Source organism: Pungitius pungitius, chromosome 10, assembly GCF_949316345.1.
Source record: "Pungitius pungitius chromosome 10, fPunPun2.1, whole genome shotgun sequence".
NCBI lineage: Eukaryota > Metazoa > Chordata > Actinopteri > Perciformes > Gasterosteidae > Pungitius > Pungitius pungitius.
The window spans coordinates 16,145,885-16,168,481 of NC_084909.1; the positions used below are offsets into that span (position 1 = coordinate 16,145,885).

The window sequence follows — 22,597 nt, forward strand, 5'->3', positions numbered from 1 at the left end:
GGACTGAAAAATAGAGTGAGGAGCGTGTGAAGCTGAACTGTGACACCTCGCTTTCTCTCCCTGTCATTATAACACTCATGGACATACAGTCACTCAAGTCTTAAGAGACTTGCCTATGCCTATTCATTTCATCTTTCTTCCATTGGTTCTAATACTTCTACCATAACCAATACCACCAGTGCACTTACTATTAAAACTAGTACTACAGTTACTATTATAACTTCCACTACAATAAATGTTATAACTACTAATATTACTACCTACACTCTTACCAACAACATTGCTATTTTTGAAATCTGTTGTATATTTTGGAACCGGATTTTTAAAATAGAAAGACACTTTTCCAGAATTCTGCTGGGCAAAAAGTTGTTTGGCTTTTTTGCAGAGTGCTAATACATGTACTGTAGATGTATGATGGGACACGTAGTCTGCAAAGAACAATGCACATGGAAGACTACATACCAAATTATCAGATAAAGCAGACAAAGTCATAAACTTTTCATAGAAAATGGTCGACACAAGGCCAAGGACACATACTAGAAATCTCACTGTAGTGAGTCAGTGTGACCATTTCACAAAGGTTTGTTCACTTCCTCATTTTACTGCAGAGCGGGGAATTGACGTACAGCCTGGATAAGATTAGATTGTTATCTGCAATCAGATCACCCAAGATGGCCTTGACGCGACACAAACCGTCGCACACTCATTCACACTCCAAGAACAGAAAGATACTTAGAATTTACTGCGTCTTGAATGAAGGACAAGTCAGATGGAGTGTAAAAAAAGATAAAAGCTAACGGGACAGATACATATAAAGATAAAGACACAATAACACTCCCTTAAAAGTGCTCTCATAAGTATTCACTGTTCTTTCCTCATACAAATAGACATACAGAGAGAACCATGCCCTGCAAACCCCTTTATACTGTTAATGAGATGTGAACATGAGAACTTTCACAAGAAGGTTTTAAAGTTAAAGCCATGGATTGATTGTGAACTGATTATAGGTTTGGGAGCCTGTGTCAGGGGCCCCATGGCCAAAAATGTCCCTCAAAAATGCACATACGATCCAGAAAAGGACTCAATTATCCAAAGAGACACAGAAAGACTACAACGACACAAAGTGTCAAGAAAGAAGAACAAAGCAAGTCACTCAATAAACTCCAGAACCAATTAGAACAAAGTTGTTTGTTGCTTTTGAAAAATGTAGTAGCAAAAATGTTACCAAAAAACAGTTGATTGTAAAGTGGAATGTAAACTATGTGACACTGCTTCTTGGGACACATGAAACCCTTTGTGTTGCAGATGTATGTGATTGGCTGCACATACCAAATGTAGCTCCTTCCACGCTAGTCACTGCAGCATTCCCCGGCTGTACCTGATGGGCTGCATCTGATTGTCAAAATAATAAGGGCTTTATTCTAATCACCCGTCACAAACAAATAAAATACCTAAAGACTACTCAGGAGGCCATTCAGGAACAAGATTCAATGACGTGGCAAGTGACAAGAGACACATATTCTTTAAATACACTGGGAAGGAAACAATCTGGGACATGGTAGACAATCACAGGGGATGACAAGGCAGGAAGTGAAGCTAACCCAGGGACAAGAGATGCAGGAAACTACAAAATAAAACAGGAAACAAACTCAAACCGTGACATTAATAGCTAATACATTCTAATACAATCATAACACATCTTAACTCACATCACATTTCCTCACATCAACATCCTTTGTTCTTAAACGGTCTGAAAGGAGACATAACCTTTCATTAAGGAAGGTTTAAGCCTCCCTCCCCCCCAGGCTGACAACACATACATTGTGTTGAAATCATATTGCAGTTATTAATCATATATATATATATATATATATATATATATATATATATATATATATATAATACACATAGTAATATAATAACTTATATCTAATAACACACAAACTACAATTTTATCACTAGTCATTAGCATACATTTAATAATTTCTACTGCTAGGTGTGCTCTTCTGCTTAAATCCCTAACACTAGGACCAGGAAAGTGGATCACATCACTCCAGTTCTCAGGTCTACACTGGTTTCGTGTCAAAAAATCCTGCCCTTGGTTTGTAAAGCACTGAATGGTTTAGGGCCAAAGTACATTTCTGATCAACCCACAAACCCTTAGGTTGTCCGTGACTAGTCTGCTTTCTGTTCCCAAAGTGAAAGCTAAACATGAATCAGCGTTCAGCTTGTCTGCTCCACATATCTGGAACAAAGTCCCAGAAAGCTGCAGATCTGCTCCCTCAGATCCTTTAAATCCAGATTAAAGATTTGTTTGCTGCTGACGTTAATTGACTATTTCTTCATTTTGTAACTTTCAAACTTTAAAGCGAAAATTCATTATATTTTTAGTTTTTTAACAGTGTCATGTTTTTAATAGGGCCGGCACTTGATTAAAAATATTAATCTAATTATTAGAGGCTTTGTAATTAATTAATCGAAATTAATCGCATTTTAATTGCATACATATTTGACCTGAGAACAGTGAGAAGTAATTATTTCACATGGATTTTTATTTTTGTTTAACCAATTCCAGCAGACAAGTGTAGCAATAGCATATTTAGAAATATAGTACTTTCAGAAATTCAGGTAGCCTATAGGTAAGTAGACCTTCTGTAAACTATGTTTTTTTAAGTAGACCAATACTTTCAAGTACATTCAGAACATTGGTTATTTTTTCAGACGTGGACTTAGTTACCCTGGTTCTTAAATCAGTCATCTGGTGCAGTGGGTTGGGTGTGGGTCCTTGTACTCGGAGTCGGGCTAACGTCCACGCTAGCTGCTAATTGTTTTACGTTGAGGTGATACTTGAGGCTCGATGTGAATTCCTTGTTGCATAGCTTGCACACAACCATGCTCTTATCGACGCTTCCATCCGTGTGTTTATTATAATAAAATGTCCCATTCACGGGGCCACCCGACACGGTCTCGTCAGCTTCTTCGTTCATGTTCACTGTGGTTTGTTGTTGTCTGAAGTCATGAACGCTAGTTGGTGCTCCAGTATAATCGGTCCTCCGAAACTCATCCAGTGAGAAACGTTCCGCGGTGCAAAAAATATGTGTTATTTTTTGTGTAATTAATTAATCTTAATTCACATTGTAATTAATTAATCGTAATTAAGTCCCAGCCCTAGTTTTTAAAGATTGTTTTATGTTTCAATCAAAGTTCTGAAATATCCTTGCTTTCTATTTGATGGTATTTGAATTGCTTTGTTGTTGAAATGTGCTCTAGAAGTAATATTGCCTTGCTTTGCCTGTACAAATTCCATTATTCCTTTCAGTGTCCAGTGTTGAAAAGTGTGGAGTCTGCATGTTCTCCCTGTGTCGTGGGTTCTGTCCAGGTACCCCGGCCTCCTCCCACACTCCACAGACCACAGGCAGGATAGGTGAATTGGTGACTCTAAAATGGCCCCTAGGAGTATTTTTGGGAGAGGGAATGGTTGTCTCTTCAGACCTGCAATGGACTGGCCAACCAGTCCATGTGTACTTTGTCTACGCTCAATGCCTGCTGGGATTGACCCCCCCGACCCCAACCCCTTCTAAAGGTATGCGGTAATCAAAATCGAATGGAATGCATAAAAGACACATCATTTTGGTCTTGTGACCTGTTTATAGTTAACTTTACTGTTAAAGGGCAACCTTTACCCATTCCACAAGGAGGCAGACACAGACTCTTCAGTTGGACTTTGGGAAGGTAAGAACAACACAATTCTGTGATCAGACTTTAAAAAAGTTATGTTAAGTTGTGGGAAACTATCATGCACTCCTCAACTCCATAGAACAAATAGCTGTAGTTGCAGCTGTAGATCACCGTGATATTTTTTGTTGTTCACACACTTGTTGACGTCAAGTGCCTATAAAACATATTTATTCCTTCTTGTAACTTTTAATTTGTATTGTTTTACAATATTGAATCTGGGTGTGTATGTATTTAATATTTTAATCATTCTTTTCTTGTATAGATTTAGTAGAGTAATGTTGCCTTTCTCTCTCTCTCTACCTGGGCAACAGTTTCTTTTAAGGCTCTTAAATCTTGTTGTCTCTCACACATTTACAGCTTTTCTCTGATGGAGAGATATGGGAAATATTTAACTTGGTCATTGATTTAATACAATTGAGTCTTGATTCTCCTTGCTTGAACAAAATGATTAAATAAAGGGTTACGCCATGAGGGGTTAATTTTATTGGCACTGTACAAATTATACCTTGTATGTGCAGGGTGTGTCTGTGAGGACTGCAAGCATCCTCCCTCCTTATTTCGTTGGAGTGTGATGATGCTCCATAACAAAGAAGCCCAATAAACTTTAAAGAGGCCAAAGGGCAGGAAACGTTGTAACCAAGCTGCAATGACATTTTATATTTCAGAATGATTCTGTTTTTATATACGTGTGCTTTTGAACACAACCCCATAAAAACATTAAGGATTGGTTAATTTTTTATTTTTTTTTCAGCTGAATTTCCCTCCCCATTGTATCTGGCTGTAGCGGGGCAGGCATAAAGAGCAGTGTGCTGCACGAATCTTGTCACTGTCACCATCATCTTCCTGGAGAAGGAGAAACTTGAACATAATCTTTGGAATCTAAGAATTAACAGATCTCATTCGGTCTTCTCTTTTCCTTTGGGAACCACTTTCTTTTGTCTTTTGGTCCCATTACGACGTTCACAATGTCCATATTCATGGCTTCTTCTGCAGTTCCTACTGGGTGCAACCATCTTTCCACGTTGTGCTCAGGCACAAACTGCCTCGTTCCTCCCAGTAACTTCAATGACATGCTGAGCTTGGCGTTGAGCATAGTGCTCACGGTAATGCTCGCCATGGTTATGTTCTCCATGGGCTGCACTGTCGATGCTGAAAAGCTGTGGGGCCACATCAGAAGACCGTGGGGCATCGTCATTGGCTTCCTTTGCCAGTTCGGCATCATGCCTTTCACAGCCTTCGCCTTGTCACTGGCTTTTGGTGTGCTGCCTGTGCAGGCCATCGTCATCATCATCATGGGTTGCTGTCCTGGAGGCTCGGGCTCCAACATTATCTGCTACTGGCTAGATGGAGACATGGACCTGAGGTAAGAAACTAGCTGGGCAAAGTGGCTGGTTGGCAGGCTCATTGAGAAATGATCAAATAAGTATTGTTTTATTGACTCAGATGCCATGTAAATGGTGTGGTGTATTTCAATGTATAATTGTAACTCCTGTATTTGTATTCTGTTAACCGCTGCTAACATGCAGTGTGCCACCAGTGTACGAAGGTGAATCTTGGATCCTCTGTGTTGGAATGAGAACATGTTACCTACACTCATTTGATAGTTACTAAGCATACACATAGGTTTGATATAAGATACCAACATGGTTTAGGAACAAGATGACATATAGGTGTCACGACCCCCTATTGTTCTTACAATGTAGCGTACTGTGTATGGGTTTAAGAGTGGATCCAAATAAATCCCCATGAGCAAGAGAATCTAGATCATCTAAGGTCTCCTGTGGAGGAGCTGAATCGTTCACAGCTGGGTGTGTGGGTAGGGACAGACACAGGATGTGGCTTGTGGTAGAAACAAGTAGCAAAATACACAATGATTCACTTGGACCTAACCCAACCTAACAGAGTAAGATGTTAGGTTGATAAGGAGACCCTGACAGCAACAGTTGCATATTTCAAGTACTACAAACCATTTTCATAATTGTAGCTTGCGCTGATTGAAAAAGAGTGTTTTAACAAATATATCAACCACATTCTCTCTTCAGTGTCAGCATGACTGCTTGTTCCTCTATCCTGGCCTTGGGGATGATGCCTCTATGCCTGCTCATTTACACCTCCACCTGGACTTCTGCCAGCACCGTCCAGATCCCATATGACAGCATTGGTAAGAATGCAACTCATTACAACCTACAATATATATATAAAATAAATATATATGTCTACATGTTCAAGAAATAAAATGCTTCAAATCAAATCAAATATATGCAGTATATATAAACACATTGTTAACATTGTATATTTAAAAAACCTTCATTGTAGTTTAAGTCTAACCAAACTAACCCTATATTTATGTGATGATATGAATTATGTGTACACTCAGGTATCACTTTGGTGGCCCTTCTAATCCCGATTGCTCTGGGAATATATGTTAAACGCAGGTGGCCCCACTGGGCAAAAAAGATCCTCAAGGTAGGAGTCTTAAGTGAATGTTTTAAGTATGCAACATATGAATAGAACACCAATATTTCATTTGAACAATGTATTGTTGTGACAAAGACATTAAAACCTGTGTTTCTGCTGTGCAGGTGGGATCCATAGCCGGCTTTGCTCTTATTCTCATCATAGCTGTGGTTGGAGGAATTCTCTACCAGTCCTCCTGGGACATTGATCCCTCCCTATGGATTATTGGCACAATCTACCCTTTCATTGGTTTTGCCCTGGGATTCCTCTTAGCCCGCTTCACGGGTCAACCCTGGAACAGGTAGGGGGATAGCAATATATATATATATATATATATATATATATATATATATATATATATATATATATATATATATATATATATATATATATATATAAAATCTCATAGCTTAATTAAGTTTGATTTAGTTTTATAAATTATACAACCACTACTGAATCAACAACGTTAAAAACAAATGAACTGACTTATTATTACCTGCTTTGTTCAGATGTCGAACCATAGCATTAGAGACAGGTTTCCAGAACTCCCAGCTGTGCAGCACCATTGTCCAGCTGTCCTTCAGCCCTGCAGAGTTGGAGGTCATGTTTTCGTTCCCCCTCATCTACAGCATCTTCCAGCTGGTGGTGGCAGTCCTATCAGTTGGAAGTGAGTGTAAAGTGGCTGGTACATACTTGGCTATTGGGCAGATAAGCATGTGGGGCCATGGTTCTACATTTTTGGACTTCAAATGGAGAACATTCATTTAAACTTAAACCTGCTCAAAAGTGAAACATGGTTAATGTTGCTATGACTACAAATGGAAACCAGAAGACTTCCAATATAAAGATCTTGTACAGTTGCCTGAAACAGATACAATATTTATATGCCATATTATTTACACACTTTTCTGTTAAAACTGGACGTTAAACTGTCATTTAACACCAGGAGAATGTAGCTGACCATGTGGCTTAAGCTGTCTCACCCCTCAATAAGGCTTCGAACAGTTAAACATTCAAACAACGTCTTAACATAACATTTCACTGGGCTGCGGTATACTGAAATATAAGTAGCTTATACGGCATGCGGCAATGTCAAGTTCCAAAAAATGAAGCCAATGCTTTAGTGCCCTAAAACAGCATTCTCCTTGAGGGCCATCACGGGTCATTTTGCTGGTATTAAAAAGAAGTCTGATTGTAGAAATGACATTGGCCTAAATGCTGAACTGAAGGTGTAGTCCACACAACGAAGTCCAGTCTTTATATGCAGTCTGTTGTTGAACCACTTCCAATGTACCCCACTAATCAGCCATTTGCTTCTACCATTCTGTTTCCGGTAGAAAGGCTTCTTCGTTGGTATGCTGATTGTTGTTCGGCAACTTTTTCCTTAAACTCATTGATCCATTCTGTCAAATTTTAAGTGATACTGTGATCAATCTAAAAATAATAAGAATATTTTCTTCAGTGCATAACCACTTGAAACAATTTAGATCCATAGGATCTAGGGGTCATGATAACTATGGTGATGAGTAGATGTCTGTCGGCTTTTTGGAACCATAGATAAATTATCATCATTGATAAGTTTCATCAGACGTTATGAGACAATAAATGACATTTAGGGAACAAAACTAATTGTTTATAGTTAGAAAAAAAGACAGCTGTTTCCGTTGCAATAATAAAGTAATTTTAACATATTAGCCGTGTAACCATGTCACTATGAATAAATAACGCCGCAAATAACAAGCCCAATAATGTTACTTAATGAATGTAAACGTTTCAAAGAAACTAAAACCAAGCCTCCTTAAAAAAAGTCCTGTTGGAATTTTTTCTGCGCTCACAGCCGACAATCATGCTTCTTATACTTATTATCAGCCTGTAGAGGTTGTTTTAAAAGGTAAAAGTCAAGATGACTGATCACATTTCTGAACCTATTTTTTTTTCATTTACAGCATACCAGGGATATAAAAGATTGTGTCACTCAGCTGATAAAGAGACTGAGACTGCATCCCTGGAAGCTGGTGAAGGAGAATCAGTGACAAAGAAGGCGCACGCCGTGGAGAACAGCGCCTTTGAGTTTGATGACAATGGTCACAGCAACGTGAAGGGGAGGGAGGTCAGAGGGATCACCCAGCTGTGAGATTACGGAAAATTTTGATTTACAGTATGAACATCCAGCATCCGGCCACCATGACAGCCATAGGTCAACAGGGACCTCACAGGGCCCCCTATAGGCTGGCAGTGGGCACTACTGGTCGTGTTCAAAAAAACGTTTGGCAAGGAACCCCTGAAACTCCTCCCTAGTATATTCCTCCAACTAAAATAACTAATGTGTTAAATGATGTTGAGGGCTCACTTTCCCCTTAATTTATTCAGATTTAATTATAACCAACTTTTACCGTGTGCGTTGTCAGAAAGCTCTTTCCGCCAATGTACCTCGATCAACGCATTTACTGACGTCTGCTGTACATTATATGTGTAGAATTCAGAAAAAATATGTGATGGAGTTCATGTGGATTACCACATGTTTATAAGAAGGTATTTACTGTAATGTGTGCTGAACGGTGGAGGATGAAACTGAATACTAATATACTGTGTTTATGTGACAGTCAACATTTATCTGATCAAACAAAGAGTCAAATAAGGAAAGATGTGTGTGTGTGTGTGTACATTTGAGATCCAACGTTTCACTGGGGTCAAACCATCTAGTAGAGCACAATGCCTTTATGTTTTCAAAATAAGTTTAAAAGTTCTTTATTATTCTGATACTCTATTCTCATGTAGCAGGTTAGTAGAGTCTGCACACAGGCCCTGTGTTCTCTGCTCTTTCAGTTACTTAGTTCTTCTACGCCTCATTTATGGTAAACAGCTTTTAATACATAAACCTGTGGTTTAACATATATATTTATGAAACATATCTTTTCTTTCCAATTATGTTGAATATGTTTTCATCCAAAAACCTGTTGTCTGTTTATTTTGTTGTCATAACCAATGTTTTTATGTGAATATGAGTTTTAAACTTAATAAACATATAACGTTTTCTCTGACTTTGGCTCATCGCAATGCATATCTGCAAATGAAAGTAGTTCATTCTATCCATTTATTCCAAGCGTAGTTTTGTGAAAACCAGAAAACCATCAAAAGAACATTTTGTCTTACCATCATGTTTTTGCCAGTTGGAGGTTTTTCCAGTGTTCCAACTGTTTACAATTAATCACTAAACATAAACGTCTACCAATAGACGTTGAAAAAACATTCACTTTTGAACCAATTTGTCTTTTCAACATCGGCCATAGACGTCTTTTAAAAGTCTTTTCTATGGAAAAATGCTCACTGTTACCTGATTACATTTAAATTTACTTGAGACAAATGAAAGAGAATACTGAAGTGGGCTCTGTTTACTAGCTAGCTATTTTGTTAAAAACTGTCTCCAGTGAGCAAGAGTGTAAACGAAACGAGCAAATTTGAAATACAAGAAATAACTATCTACATCTCTCTATCCTTTGCATTTTTCTTTAGTGAGGTATTCATTCATTTGCTTTATATATCTAACCTAAAGAAATACAAATTAACATATAATATCATTTAGACTCTACACCTGACAGTGCTGACTCGGTTCACTGTAGCAGAGGGGCCGTGCCCCTTGTCAGCTGAAGGTCCTGCTACAGCGCCATCGACTCCTCTTTTGTTGGACGAGACATCCACATGCATGTCCTTCAACTGGATTTTTCTTCAACATACTTGATGCACATTTCATGTGTTGATTTTTAAACGAGTATGCACATTTAACTATCACAAAATAAAGTACAGTAAATAGATCATTTTTTCTCACTCACGTTTTAATAAGGTGGCACAAAAAGTTGTAGTTTAAAATGATTCTGGAACATTTTGTTTGTTTTACTAAAGAATAGAAAAACTTAAGCATAAATTAAATACATTATAACTCAGAATTATTCTCTTGCCAACAACTATTTAACTTATTAGCTTAGCTGGGATTGACTCAAGCCCCCCTGCGATGACTGATAAGCGATGGATGGAAGCGTATGAAGATGGATGGAAGGATCACACTCATACTTAATGGCAGTTCGCAGGATTGTTTTAAATTATTCATAACTTTAACGTGGGCTACTTGGATGGTGTCTGACACCTGGGTAATGTTGGGTTCTGAAGCCCCTCGAGGGAAATCACGCTACGATGCAGGGCTGGACTGGGACAAAAAAAGTGCCCTGGCATTTTAGCTCAGACCGGCCCACCACAATCGGTCGGACACAACCACCAACCAGTACAATATCCTTGCAGTCCCTGTAGATATTCATATCTACTGTTCTGTTCCCAAAAACCCATACAAAGCTAAGAACTACTGTAAGTGCCATGGGCCAGTGTACTCACTCTGTCTGATTACCGACATTCTTCAAAATATCTTTTTTGTTTAGCAGAATAAAGAAATTCATACAGATTTGAAACAACTTGTGGGTGAGTAAATCATGACACAATTTTCATTTTTGGGTGAACTATCCCTTTAAAGAGTACAAACCCCTCTTTAATATGACACTAAACAACATTTACCTCTAATTGTTGAGATACTTCCCATAAAAAACCTATACAAACAAATTACTCACACAAAAATCCTGATAATATATATATGAAATTTTGAGTATTCACTTGCCGTGATACTGCATATTGATGATATTGGAAATTCAGAAGAAACATAAGAAAATATCTAGTTAGTTGAATATACAGCTTTCAAAATGCAAAGCGGGTTTTAAACCCCATATAACATACGTTAGCTACCTCTTCTAACGTGTAACTCGTTGTGGGCGAGTAATAATTAAAATAATCAAATGGCATCATTTACGTTTTTTTCTAGAGAAGAAGGGCCGTCGACGGCCGATGAGTTTTAAATGGTTACATTGAAATATCCGAAGTTGCAATTGAATAAGTGAACTCTGCTAGCTACAAAAACAGTGCCAAATAGCTTATGCTGTGTTATTTGACTTTAGCTAACTGAGAGGCCATTGCAGTAACTTTTAAGTGACAATTTGACAAATGACAACCTGACACTCAGACTTTATAATAGCAACAACCGACAATGATTATGTTTGTTGCCTTATTATAACATTTATTAATTTAGGTGACTGTTAAATCGTCACCATCTTCGGCCCAGCCAGGCCCACACACACTACCAAGCTACCATGCTTGCTTACCGTTTCAATTACACTCTCCTGCTCACTCTGTCCCTCCTTGACTTCACCGTCAGACTCAGACACCTGCTGCACCTTCTCCTCTGTTGCCTGCGAGCCGCAAGCACCGCTATTGCTATGGCTAGTCACCTCTCCTCCTCCATGTGCTATGTTCATAGGGTTGCCAACCGTCCCTTATTACCCGGGACATCCCGAATTATGTTCAATTTTGATTTGTCAGCTCCAGTCCCGATTTCCAATCACAGCCTCCTAAGTCAATGACGCGCGAAAAACTCCCGGTTGTTGTGAAGTTGTGCAAGCCCGGCCGCCGACCACTAGCACACCCCCCCCCCCGTGAGCCAGCGAAAGTGTCCCTGACTTGGGGTTGGGAGAGTTGGCAACCCTATATGTAGCTTTGACAACTGAAGCTACAGCACTAAACATGTCGGTTATTTTTGAACTTTTGATTATTTATTTTTTGGCCCGCAATTTCTCCGCACCAATGGAAGCCCATTTCCGCCACAAAAAAAAAAAAAAAGAAGGGTTAAAAAGTCGAAATTATGACTTAAGAAAGTCGAAATTATGACTTAAGATATGCGCATGCGCAGCTTCCGTGACACGGTCACAACGTCGCTGGTTTTGCAATGTATACGCTATCCTTTGTGATGTTGATTCATACACGGAAATTAATACTGTTAGTAATCAGCTATGTGTTTTCTGTATTCCTCAAAGGGGGATGACGTTACAGCAACATCAACATAGCTAGTGGTTTTTGAACCTACTGGTTTGGCTACGCGTGCGTGTTTGTTTTGCCCCGACAGCGGCAGATGTTGTCTGATCCGTCACACATTCGCAAACATATTGCTGAAAATGTTCAAAATGCATCCCATATCCAATGCAGCGATTACGATTGTATAAGTGAGCACTACATCGCTGCCACGTATAAATAAATAAATAAAAGAACATACATTTATTAAAAGATCGCCGCAACCTGGATTCGACCCATGCAGTCGAGCAAAGCAGAAACACTTTATAAGACAGCGGCGCTACGCCGTCGGCCAACCGAGCTGTCCGGTGCCGCTGCTGATTTCAATACTTCTTATAAAGTTGCACATCGTCAGTGGCAAGAAAACCTTTTGATTCAGGGTGAGCCAAGACAACTGGTTTGGTGGCGTATCATGGAACACTTCCAAACATGTGTATCGATACTTTTTTCGCGAGGCTGCAGCCTGGAACCACCGAAACATTTGGATATAAGAGGATTTTATGTTCAGACGGTCATACAGTGACGTGCATCACAGACATTTAAGAAAGTAATTCAAGAAAATATATATTAATGAAAGATCGCCACAACCTGGATTCGAACCATGTCGAGCAAAATAACAACATATCCAGGAGGGATGCCTTACGCCATCGGCTACTGGAGCTTAGAGGCTTTACGGCTGTTTTTTGTACTTCTCAAATAATTGCACATCGTCAGTGGCTAGAAAACCGTTTGACCTTTGGAAGCTGCGCATGCGCATATCTTATCTCATAATTTCGACTTTCTTAAGTCATAATTTCGACTTTCTTAAGTCATAATTTCGACTTTTTAAGTCATAATTTCGACTTTCTTAAGTCATAATTTCGACTTTTTAAGTCATAATTTCGACTTTCTCACCCTTCTTTTTTTTTTTTTTTGTGGCGGAAATGGGCTTCCATAGCGCACCCCCCTTGCTTACGTTTTTGTTTCTCCATCCTGATCCACAGATTTCCCCGAGCCACTGAATGCATCTGACTGACACACGGAGAGGGAGGGGTGGAGTCTGCTAAGAGATGATTGGGCCAGCCCAGTGTCAGGATGGAAAATGAACCAATGGGCCGCTGTCCCTGCTTTATGGGCCGGTCGAAAGCAAAAAAAAAAAAATTGTATAGGCCTATCGACCGGGCCCCAAGTGTGTCGGCCCACCGGGCATTTGCCCGGTATGCCAGATTACCAGTCCAGCTCAATCAAGGGTCACCTGGCTCGAACTTTTAAAAATCAAAAAGTATTTAATTTCTAAACAAAGTGATAAGGAATACAATTTACAAAGGGAACTACAATGTGAATAGTAATATATTTAGATATATAAATAGAGAAGTCCCCTGGTCCAAGTCTCATACGACCATCAATATTGGTTCACAGGAGGATTCTGCCAACTCCTTCTCCAGCTCAGCTTTTGAAATTCCCCGGGGGGCTGTCTTTTGGATGCATTTGAATGTCATTGGCTCCTTCTTCAATGTACCTCCTCCTGGTCTTCTCACATACAGGTGTGAACTGCCACGTGTAAATCTGAATCTCTGTCTTATCTCTCCCTCACATTCCAATGCACTCTATGTAGAAACGTTTTGAATCAATGAGTTAATATAACATAGTATACAAAGTTTGTCTTCATCTTATAACTAGTACACTTCAATTACAACACAACATATAAGATCACAGTACTTAATGGTTTATCACAGTTTATCTGGTGAAATATGTCGCAAACGCAAAGCAAGGACCAGACTTGAGACTACAATCAAAGCAATATGACAATGTTTATTTGTGACAGGAGTATTCCGTCCTGCAGTCATACGTGCACGGACCTGTTTCAATCTGTCTAGCAACAGCAATGAAAGAGTGCTTAATACAAAGTGCGCTCGGATTATACAGTCTTTAAAAGCATTTTTGATTGGTTCACTATGATGGAGGCGGTTCCTTGTTTATGATCTTCGGAGAGCCCCATTGGAGCACAGGGATGTCCATCCCTTCAGGCTCTCGGATCATCACGTCTCCACGTTATTCAAAGCTAGCATACCAACCTAATTGTCCAGTCAGTGATTACGAAAGATAGCGAGTGAGTGGGGATGTGTCACCAGCATGAACGAGTGTACATGAGCCATTGGTAAGCTATTTAGGAAGCTAATATTATTTTTCTTAATTTAGAATCCATTGGGCATCTATTAACATAAGGGATGAGAAATGCCATTTGTATTTGATCAAACACTTTGAAGGTGCATGGTGCTGCCATAATGAGTATACCTGGTGGATTTAGGTAACTTAGTCAACTTCCTTGCTCAAGGAAAAAATGACCTGTTATCCACTTTGTCATGTCAGGGATTTATATAAGGTATAAGGCTTTGTTGCTCCAGAATTAGAGGGTTATCTGTTTGATTATAGCCAATCCACTTCTCCAGACACCACTACAATACTGGGACCAGCCCAAACCATGAAAAACATCCCAAGACCATTATCCCACCTTTAAAATATGTCAATATAAGTTTGCCTGCAGTATATAGTGTAGCAAGGTAGTCTTCAGTATTTTTTATAGTTACATTTTAGGAGACCCCCCAAGAGTCCTAAGTCATTTCAAACCCTGGCTCTAACACCTCCAAATGGTATAATAAAAGCTCTTTCATTTCAATTTGAGTGTATAACACCACCTGCTGGACGTTGTGTTAAACTATCACGAGAATGACTTGCAAAATGACCAGATGATGCATTGGATTTAACAATCATCCACACACATATTTTGTTTATATCAAATACTATCATGACAGATGGTGTAGAATTATATTTAGAGTTATATTACAATTAAGAATAGTATTCGATCAATCAAATATTTATTTAGAAGTCAGGACAGAAATAACAAAAAATTCATCATCCTTGTGATGCAGCCCACACACACAGTGTGGTACCATGTGTGGCATCTATCACACTGGACTCACAGCACCAATCCTTCCGAGCTCTCGGGCGGGTTAGCTTCCCTGCACCCCGGTGTTTTTTTCACATTATATCAAGCATTTACAGTGGGAAGGACAGGAAGGAATTTGTGAAACATATGGAGGCTATATCCGGCTGCCAATGTAAAAAGGCTCTGAAAAAATAAAAATATTGTTTTTTCAGAATACGAGTTTAGGAGTCGCAACAATTAATATATTATGATTCATTTGGAATTTAAATGCCCAACAGCATGTAGTGACCAGGAAATGGGGGAAGGTGGCGGTGCTCCTCAGCAGGCAGGCTCCTCTGAAGTACTGTGCTGCCTCTAGCAGGCATCCGCTGACCGTGGGAGGCACAAGAGGGGGCAGATCGGGATGAGGGACCGGCGATGGAATGTCCGAAGCCGGCGCCTGATGCATTCCAGAGCGAAAGTAGTCCTCTGCGGCTGGGGCGGGAGCTGCCTAGACATTGATGTGACACATCTCCTGAGCTGTCAATACCTTGGCCGTGGTTGTTTTCCTCGTGGTCTTGGTTTGTCAGGATTTCTGCCACGAGGTGTGTCAGGTCTACTGAAATTCAGCTTGATGTTACCAGGGGATGCTGTGAGGGTGGGGAGCAGGGGCAGGTGGAGGTTGGTTCTGGGGTTTGGGGATAGGGGCCCGGGAAAAGGGATATTGAGAGGGGAAGCAACACCATGCGCAGCCCAGAAAGATGCTGATGGGTCCGACACAGGTGATGAGGAGGAAGGCCCACGCCGAGGCCCAGACACCGTGACCTGCGGCCAAGATCGAGGGATGTTCAATTTACAAATATGTATTTCATAAATACTACATAATATAGTTATATTTCTTCCAGAAACTTATTTGATTCTTTTAAAGGCATTCCATTTTGAGGAACTTAGAATCTACATGTTTCAATCATTTGAAGAAGAAACAAAAAAGTTATGTTCAGCCAGAAATGGAAAAGCTATGCCATTTTCTCTCTCGGTTGGAAGGATTTTCAATGGACTTTGGCTGCTATCCACACTTAAGGTAATTAAAACGTATTAAATATGAGCCAGAGTGATTACACGCAGTTTAGTTTTTTATTCGCTTGTAATATTGAATAAAAGCTTGTTCACAAACGTGGTTGCGGCAACAAAATGTGGGAAATCAACTTAGCAATATCAAAGTCGTCTAACTTACATATTTTAATATTTTAAATTCAGCAAAGTGAAACTAGATCAGACATGGGCAAAGTAGTGCCCCACATAAGGCCCATTGGTCTTTTAGTCCGGCGAACTTGTCCAAATAAAACGTTCACACAGTCACAGTCTTCTACTCAATTACACGTCCGTCAGGAACAATCCAACTGTCGGATAGCTGGAGTCCATTTACAGTTTGTGCTGCCAAAGTTCGGTTTAAAATCCGAAAGGGATAATTAGTAACCGTCTTGTACGCAGGGATTTAATGCATCGGTTTCACTTGAAGCTTAGTGAAACCTGTTGAAATTCTTTTTTATGACAAACTAGCAAGTCAACGTGCAGCGACACTTGACACTAATACACATTTCACACCCTATACTACTTGTTACAGCCTACATGCACAAAGTCTGCAACTTCTGTCAGAGCAACAGATTTTGTGGGGCTCACTAAAAAAAGATTCTAATACCCTATAGGGAAAACCTCAGGAGCTGGTCCATTAATGGAGTCTCGCGCGACATATTTGCTCGCTCCCGAACCGTTAACTTCCTTGCTCACGAGGCTAATTTATGCTCACGCTCGAAAGTGCTGTCTACCCGCTCGCTGTTGTTGTTGTTGTTGTTGTTTTTGACCGTAAGGGGGCGAAGCCAGTCACCATGGTAGATCGCGAGAGGGATGTTTGATTCACGCGCGCATCAACCTGATTTGCGATCTCAAATTTTGACAGTGATACTTTTTCCCTGTGTCATTTCACTTTATTACACATAACCTTATTTCTGAGCTTCTTTTGGGTTGGTTTCTTTCTGTATGTATGTATTACTTGCGTTGTTACCAACATCTGGTGAAAATTTCATGTCAATACCTCCTTTGGAAATATATTTACTGAGAAAAATTGTGACGTGTTTAATATATAATTCACCCGCTGTATGCATTCATCTTTAATGTACCCAACCAGTGTTAATTTTGGCAGCTATTTTTGATTTAGTCTTAGTCTTTTAGACGAAAATGCAGGTTAGTTTTAGTTACATTTAGTCATTTTAATCCTTTTTAGTTTTAGTCACATAGCCATATTAAACTCCCTTGCTTCCCTTCTCAGGCCCAGGGACCCCCATGTGTTGTGTCTACAACTGCATAATAGTCTAGCTTACAGTACTTAGGTTGTCCATTAGATATCTTTCCTAGGATAGGTCTATAGCAGGGGTATCTGTGAGGGCCAGATAACTTTTCCCTTCTCTGGAGGGGGCCGGGGTCAGAAAAGGTGTGACGATTGCAGTGGGTGTCTAAATGTAAACATTTATTGTTTTCCAAAAAGCCACATATAACCAAATAATAACAATCCGGGATCTTCACAGAAAAAAAAGTCAGGAAAATAAATAATATCACTTAATGAAATAAATAACAACCAAATAATCTTCTCTGGGATCTTTACAGAAAAAAAATGAAATAAATAATAAGCGCCACCACCTCTTGACAGATGAGAGCATTGAACAAACAAATAATCGTTTGACCACTGCAGGTTAAATACCTTGCATTCTGAATCAACCTTTTCTCCATTATTCCGTTCTATTTCACAGGGCCTAGTCTAGGATTTGCGTGGCCAGACTGAAAAAAAAATCATAATGCCCCTCTGGTATTGTTCAAGGGGCCGGGCCAAATGTGGAGGTGGCCCGCGGGCCTAAGTTTGGGGACCACTGGTCTATAAGGTGCGACGAATGTGGGCAAATTTATGTCTGTATCTCCATTCCCAACAAAAAGAAAAAAAACTTTAGTCGGTCTATTTATTTTCTGACATACATATTTACATATAACACATTACACATATCTTAAATTGTGTGTGCTTGTGCGCATGAACAGTGTTTGTGGGCGTAGAAAAAACAAGTTGTGTGTGCAGGCTTGTTTGTATTTGTGTGCATGGATGTCCACACAGAAAAAACACACCCACACTTTAACAATCCGATGGGGAAGTCTTAACGGAAACACGAACCCTCCACCGAGTCAGCCGAGGCTACCCATCTCTATTGAGTTTGAGGAACGCACTTCTCTCTAAAATGCGCCGTGCTCTATTTAGCCCAGCACGGGTGAGGTCTCCTGTAATATGTTGTGTTCAAATAATGAAGAAACACCAGATGGACGGGAGACATCTTGGAATGAACAGTTAAAATAAAAGTATTTAATAAATGAAAGGGTGTTGTGCTAAAAAGAACATCTCAGCTGAGGAGCCGCTGGTCTCCGCAACCAACAGGCCCCAGGACAGTCCTATGACCATCCGTAGACCATGCCGTTGTCTTCAACAGTGAACCCGAGAACAATGGCTGCCTACAAGTATTTATACCGATCAGTAAAGGTGTGAAAGTCGGTGGCCACACACCTTGGGAGTGGTGACCATGCCCCCTGGGTGTCACAGGGGCTGCTGGTGCGGGTTGCAGGGCAGGGAGGACTCAGACGCAGGGTCTAAAGGTTTTCCAAATGCGCTCTTTAATCCAACCGATACGTGCTCCAACAACAGGTGGCCATGACTCAACATAGACAATGACGCGACAAGGGACAACAGGCACACAGGGCTTAAATACACTAGGGAGGTGCAGGTGATTGGACACAGGTGGAAACAATCAGGCAATCACAGGACAAGGCAGGAAGTGAAGCTAACCCAGGGACACAAGAGACATGAAACTACAAAATCAAACAGGAAGGAGAACCAAACCGTGACACTGGGTGAGTTCAATGTAGCTTGGCTTTCGAAGTAAGTCAAGTATTACATGAATGCATTTCGGTAGATTACATTACATTGAATACAATCATAACTTTACATTGGTATTATTCTATTGATTACAGTTTCAAAATTACAGTGGTTTTACAACATTCCCATTACTTTATCGAATACATATCTCCAGAATCATGGTTGTATTTTGTTGTACACTAAATGCATTTTATCTATATGTGACCGGATGAGGGTTTTACCCTCCCTCTTTCCTGCACACAGGGGTGTGGACCAGCACACCTGGGGCTAATTGTGATTGATTGGGAGAGGCAGGGATATTACTTAAGCCTCTGGTGTGTGTGGACTCGTCCTGTGGTCTCCTCCTGCTGGGTGTCTGTGGAGACGGTCCGGGAGGCGCGCTTTATGTTTTGGCCGCTGCCCTAGGTCAACATTCTGCTGTGGTGTGGTAAGGGAAATTTTTCCATCTTTTGTGCCTTTTTAGTCTCCTGTGTCGCCGTGTATGCGGCACTAATGTGCATCCTTCCATATAGTGACCCTGTCTGGGTCATGGATGTCCCCACGTGGGTGGATGAATGCCTGGACTGCTGGTGTTCGGTGTCTCTGTACGATGCACGCCTCCCTTTTTCAACACATTTGGGCGTTATTATAAAAATCTAAATGGTCTTAATTGTTATAGTGTGGGCCGCTGTCTGTGAGTGTGCGCGAGGTGGGTGCTGCCGCCGGGGTCTGTGGGCAGCTTGACCTGTAATTTGGTAAGTCGCTGTGTCTGCCTGTTTGCTGTACATTAATTACGGTCTTGTTCTAATGCTGTGTTTCACAGCATAGCTGGACCGGGCTGCAGCCTTGGACATGCTGTTGTGGTGCTATCCTGGTGCCGCGACCAATTAATGGGCCAAATTTTTTTTTTGAATTTGTTTACATCTTTATTATGCATGCTGGTTTATGGATTTGAATTGTTTGATTTGAATTTGTTTACATCTTTATTATGCATGCTGGTTTATTGATTTGAATTGTTTGTTTGTTTTCTTTATAGTCCTCAAACTCCCTATCGCAGAACATATTGCCATTTTAAAAAGAGTATTAAACAAATAAAACTATATTTTTATAATTATCTTATGGTCTCTGACCCCTGATTTGGTGAACGGCTCTGCGTGCCTTAATAAGAATGGTCTTGGGCCTATCCCAAGTGGCGTTGCTGGAGATTATTCTTCCTGGAGTGTCATAGGACGCTCGTATTGCCACATATAGTTAATTTATGAACCTGGTCGTTAATTTATTTTTTAATATCCTACAATCCATCCCTTTACCCCAATTTCCCTTTACCCCAATTTACCCCAAAAGGAAGAAATCTGTCGGAGAAGAAGTCTGAAAAATTATCTCCCAAGTTTGAACATTTGATCACAGATGTCATGTGTACAGTATGAATTGAGAGAATCTATAAACCCTTGCGAGGGGACGGTCTTCATGGATGAGTGTGGTGGTTATGACTAATAAGAGATGCAACAGCATCCACCTAGGAATAGAATGCTGGCCATAATGGAGCCCGTTATCACAGAAATTAACAAATGTTTGCATTTACTAATTGATAAGTTCAATAACTTGAGAAGGGTTTTCAATGTCACAGTTCTGATAGTTCTTTCTTGAACTCTCAGTAGTGGTTTGCCTCCATTTGAGAGGGTGTTTTCTCATCCATTTTCAGGGTGGGTCTTATGCTAAATGGTTGCTGCTGTTGTCCATTGGGAAGTGTCAGTGGAGGGGCTTGAATACTTGGGAGAACCTGCACTGGAATTGATCGGCCTGATGTGACCCGTGGGTCAGCTTGTGCTGGGCTGGCGTTGTTCCCCACTAGTGTGAGGTGGTCTGGGAAGTGGACTGAGGGATCTTGCTTCTGGTTCAGGTATGCTGTGCTGGTCTTGCTCCTGGAACGGTGCTCATCTGGCATTCTTCCATTCTACCCGTTGATGTGGCTTTTAGGTTCATGCAGTTTATCAATTCTTGGTTGGGCATTCCTGTCTGTTGTGTCTATAGTTATGTTTAACCAAGACAATACAGTTATCTAAATAAGCATAATTTAACGGAAAAGTGATTCTCTTTTCCCATTCAACATAAAAATTCAATGGGAAATGTTCAGACACTATGACCTAATTAGTGGCTCTGCATGTGCGTATACTTCCTCTTCGTTCTCTTTTTCTGCTGAAACATCTTGTCACACCGCGGTGAAATTGTCTGTTGTTTTACTCTGTTGGGCATTTTGTCTTGTCATTTGCGGTTTTATTTTGAAATAACTCCTCTCGTTTCAGGTCACTTACCCTTCCTCATGTGTCAGCAGTCTGATTGTCTTCCCTGATTCCTGATTGTGTCCACCTGTTCCCCATTCCCCTCCATGTGTATTAATAGTCTGCGTCTCACTTTGTCCTGTGCCAGTGTGTTCGTCATTACCCATGAGTTCTACCTTGTTCTGCCATGCCACAGGTTCCTTTTTTGTTATTATCCAGGATCTTCGGTCGGCCCAGTGCCTTCACCTCCACGCAGGTCGTTTTTGGTTTCGCTAAAGTTTTGCTAGGTTAGATGCAATGTTAATCTTTCATAGTTCTTAGTTTTCCTCCGGAAGGAGTGATTTCGTTTGTTGGGACGTTGCCTCCGTCTATAGAGTGCGTTTGTTATTTTGATAAAATTTAAAGCCTTTTTTGTTTTCCTCCTAGAGTGTAGTGATTTTTGTTTTTGATAACTTTATAGCCATACTTCTTCCTGTTTTATTTTATCGGAAGAAGCGTGACCTAGGATAATTTCATAGCCCGCCTTAGACTCTGTCTGGAGGACCACGGCTGCATAAATAGACCCCCTTACCTACTAAAGAACCCTGCGCCTGCTTCTTATTTTCCTCCCGGGCGTGACACATCTGTTATCAGCGGCTTAGTCAGGCGATGCGTAGTGGTCGTCCTTAACGTGTGATTAACTCCACTCTCTTCTTGATGTAGCAGTTCCATTTGACTGGACTACTTCGATATATTTGCTGTGTTCTAATGTACACACCATTCTATAATGAAACTCTTACGACAAATAATTCTTCGTTCACAGCATAAGCTAATATATCAACTATTTCTCATAATTGTGAAATGTGTAAACATCTGTTGTGATGAAGTTCAAGTAGTTGGTGTGGAATATCATTCAGATTACTTAAAAGGTGTTTTATTTTGGCACTGACCAGATCTGTTGTGCTTTAATGCTAGAGGTTTTTCTCCAATACACCTGTCATTACGGTTAAAGATACAAACATGGGCATCAATTATTTATATAAAAGGGGAACCTTTTGCATTATGCATTTCAGATCTCTATTGATCTGACACAACAACTCATAATAAATCTGTGGTATTGAAACTTATACTATATATTCAAAATGTCTCAGTTTGTTCAGGAGTCTGGCATAAATCCTGCCTCAAAAAAATTACGAATGATAACCAAGACCCATCACAGGTGAGTTGGACACAGAAAACAGAACAAAGTTTGTTGAACTCTTAACTGTCTGGAGCTGTCCATCACGTAAAATCCTTTTGTTTTCTTACCAGTTTCTCGATCAAATATCTGATGATGACTATGATGACGACGAG

General features: G+C 40.3%; 1 protein-coding gene across 1 annotated transcript; it reads left to right on the plus strand.

Moving 5' to 3' along the window:
- Positions 1-3,163: 3,163 nt before the first annotated feature.
- slc10a2 (solute carrier family 10 member 2) lies at positions 3,164-9,152 on the plus strand. The gene is made up of 8 exons (XM_037488557.2): positions 3,164-3,583; positions 3,672-3,732; positions 4,490-5,101; positions 5,781-5,899; positions 6,116-6,204; positions 6,321-6,496; positions 6,705-6,862; positions 8,142-9,152. Exons 3-8 carry the CDS (start codon positions 4,704-4,706, stop codon positions 8,327-8,329), a joined length of 1,128 nt encoding a protein of 375 aa, XP_037344454.2. The 5' UTR covers positions 3,164-3,583; positions 3,672-3,732; positions 4,490-4,703; the 3' UTR covers positions 8,330-9,152.
- Positions 9,153-22,597: the final 13,445 nt, after the last annotated feature.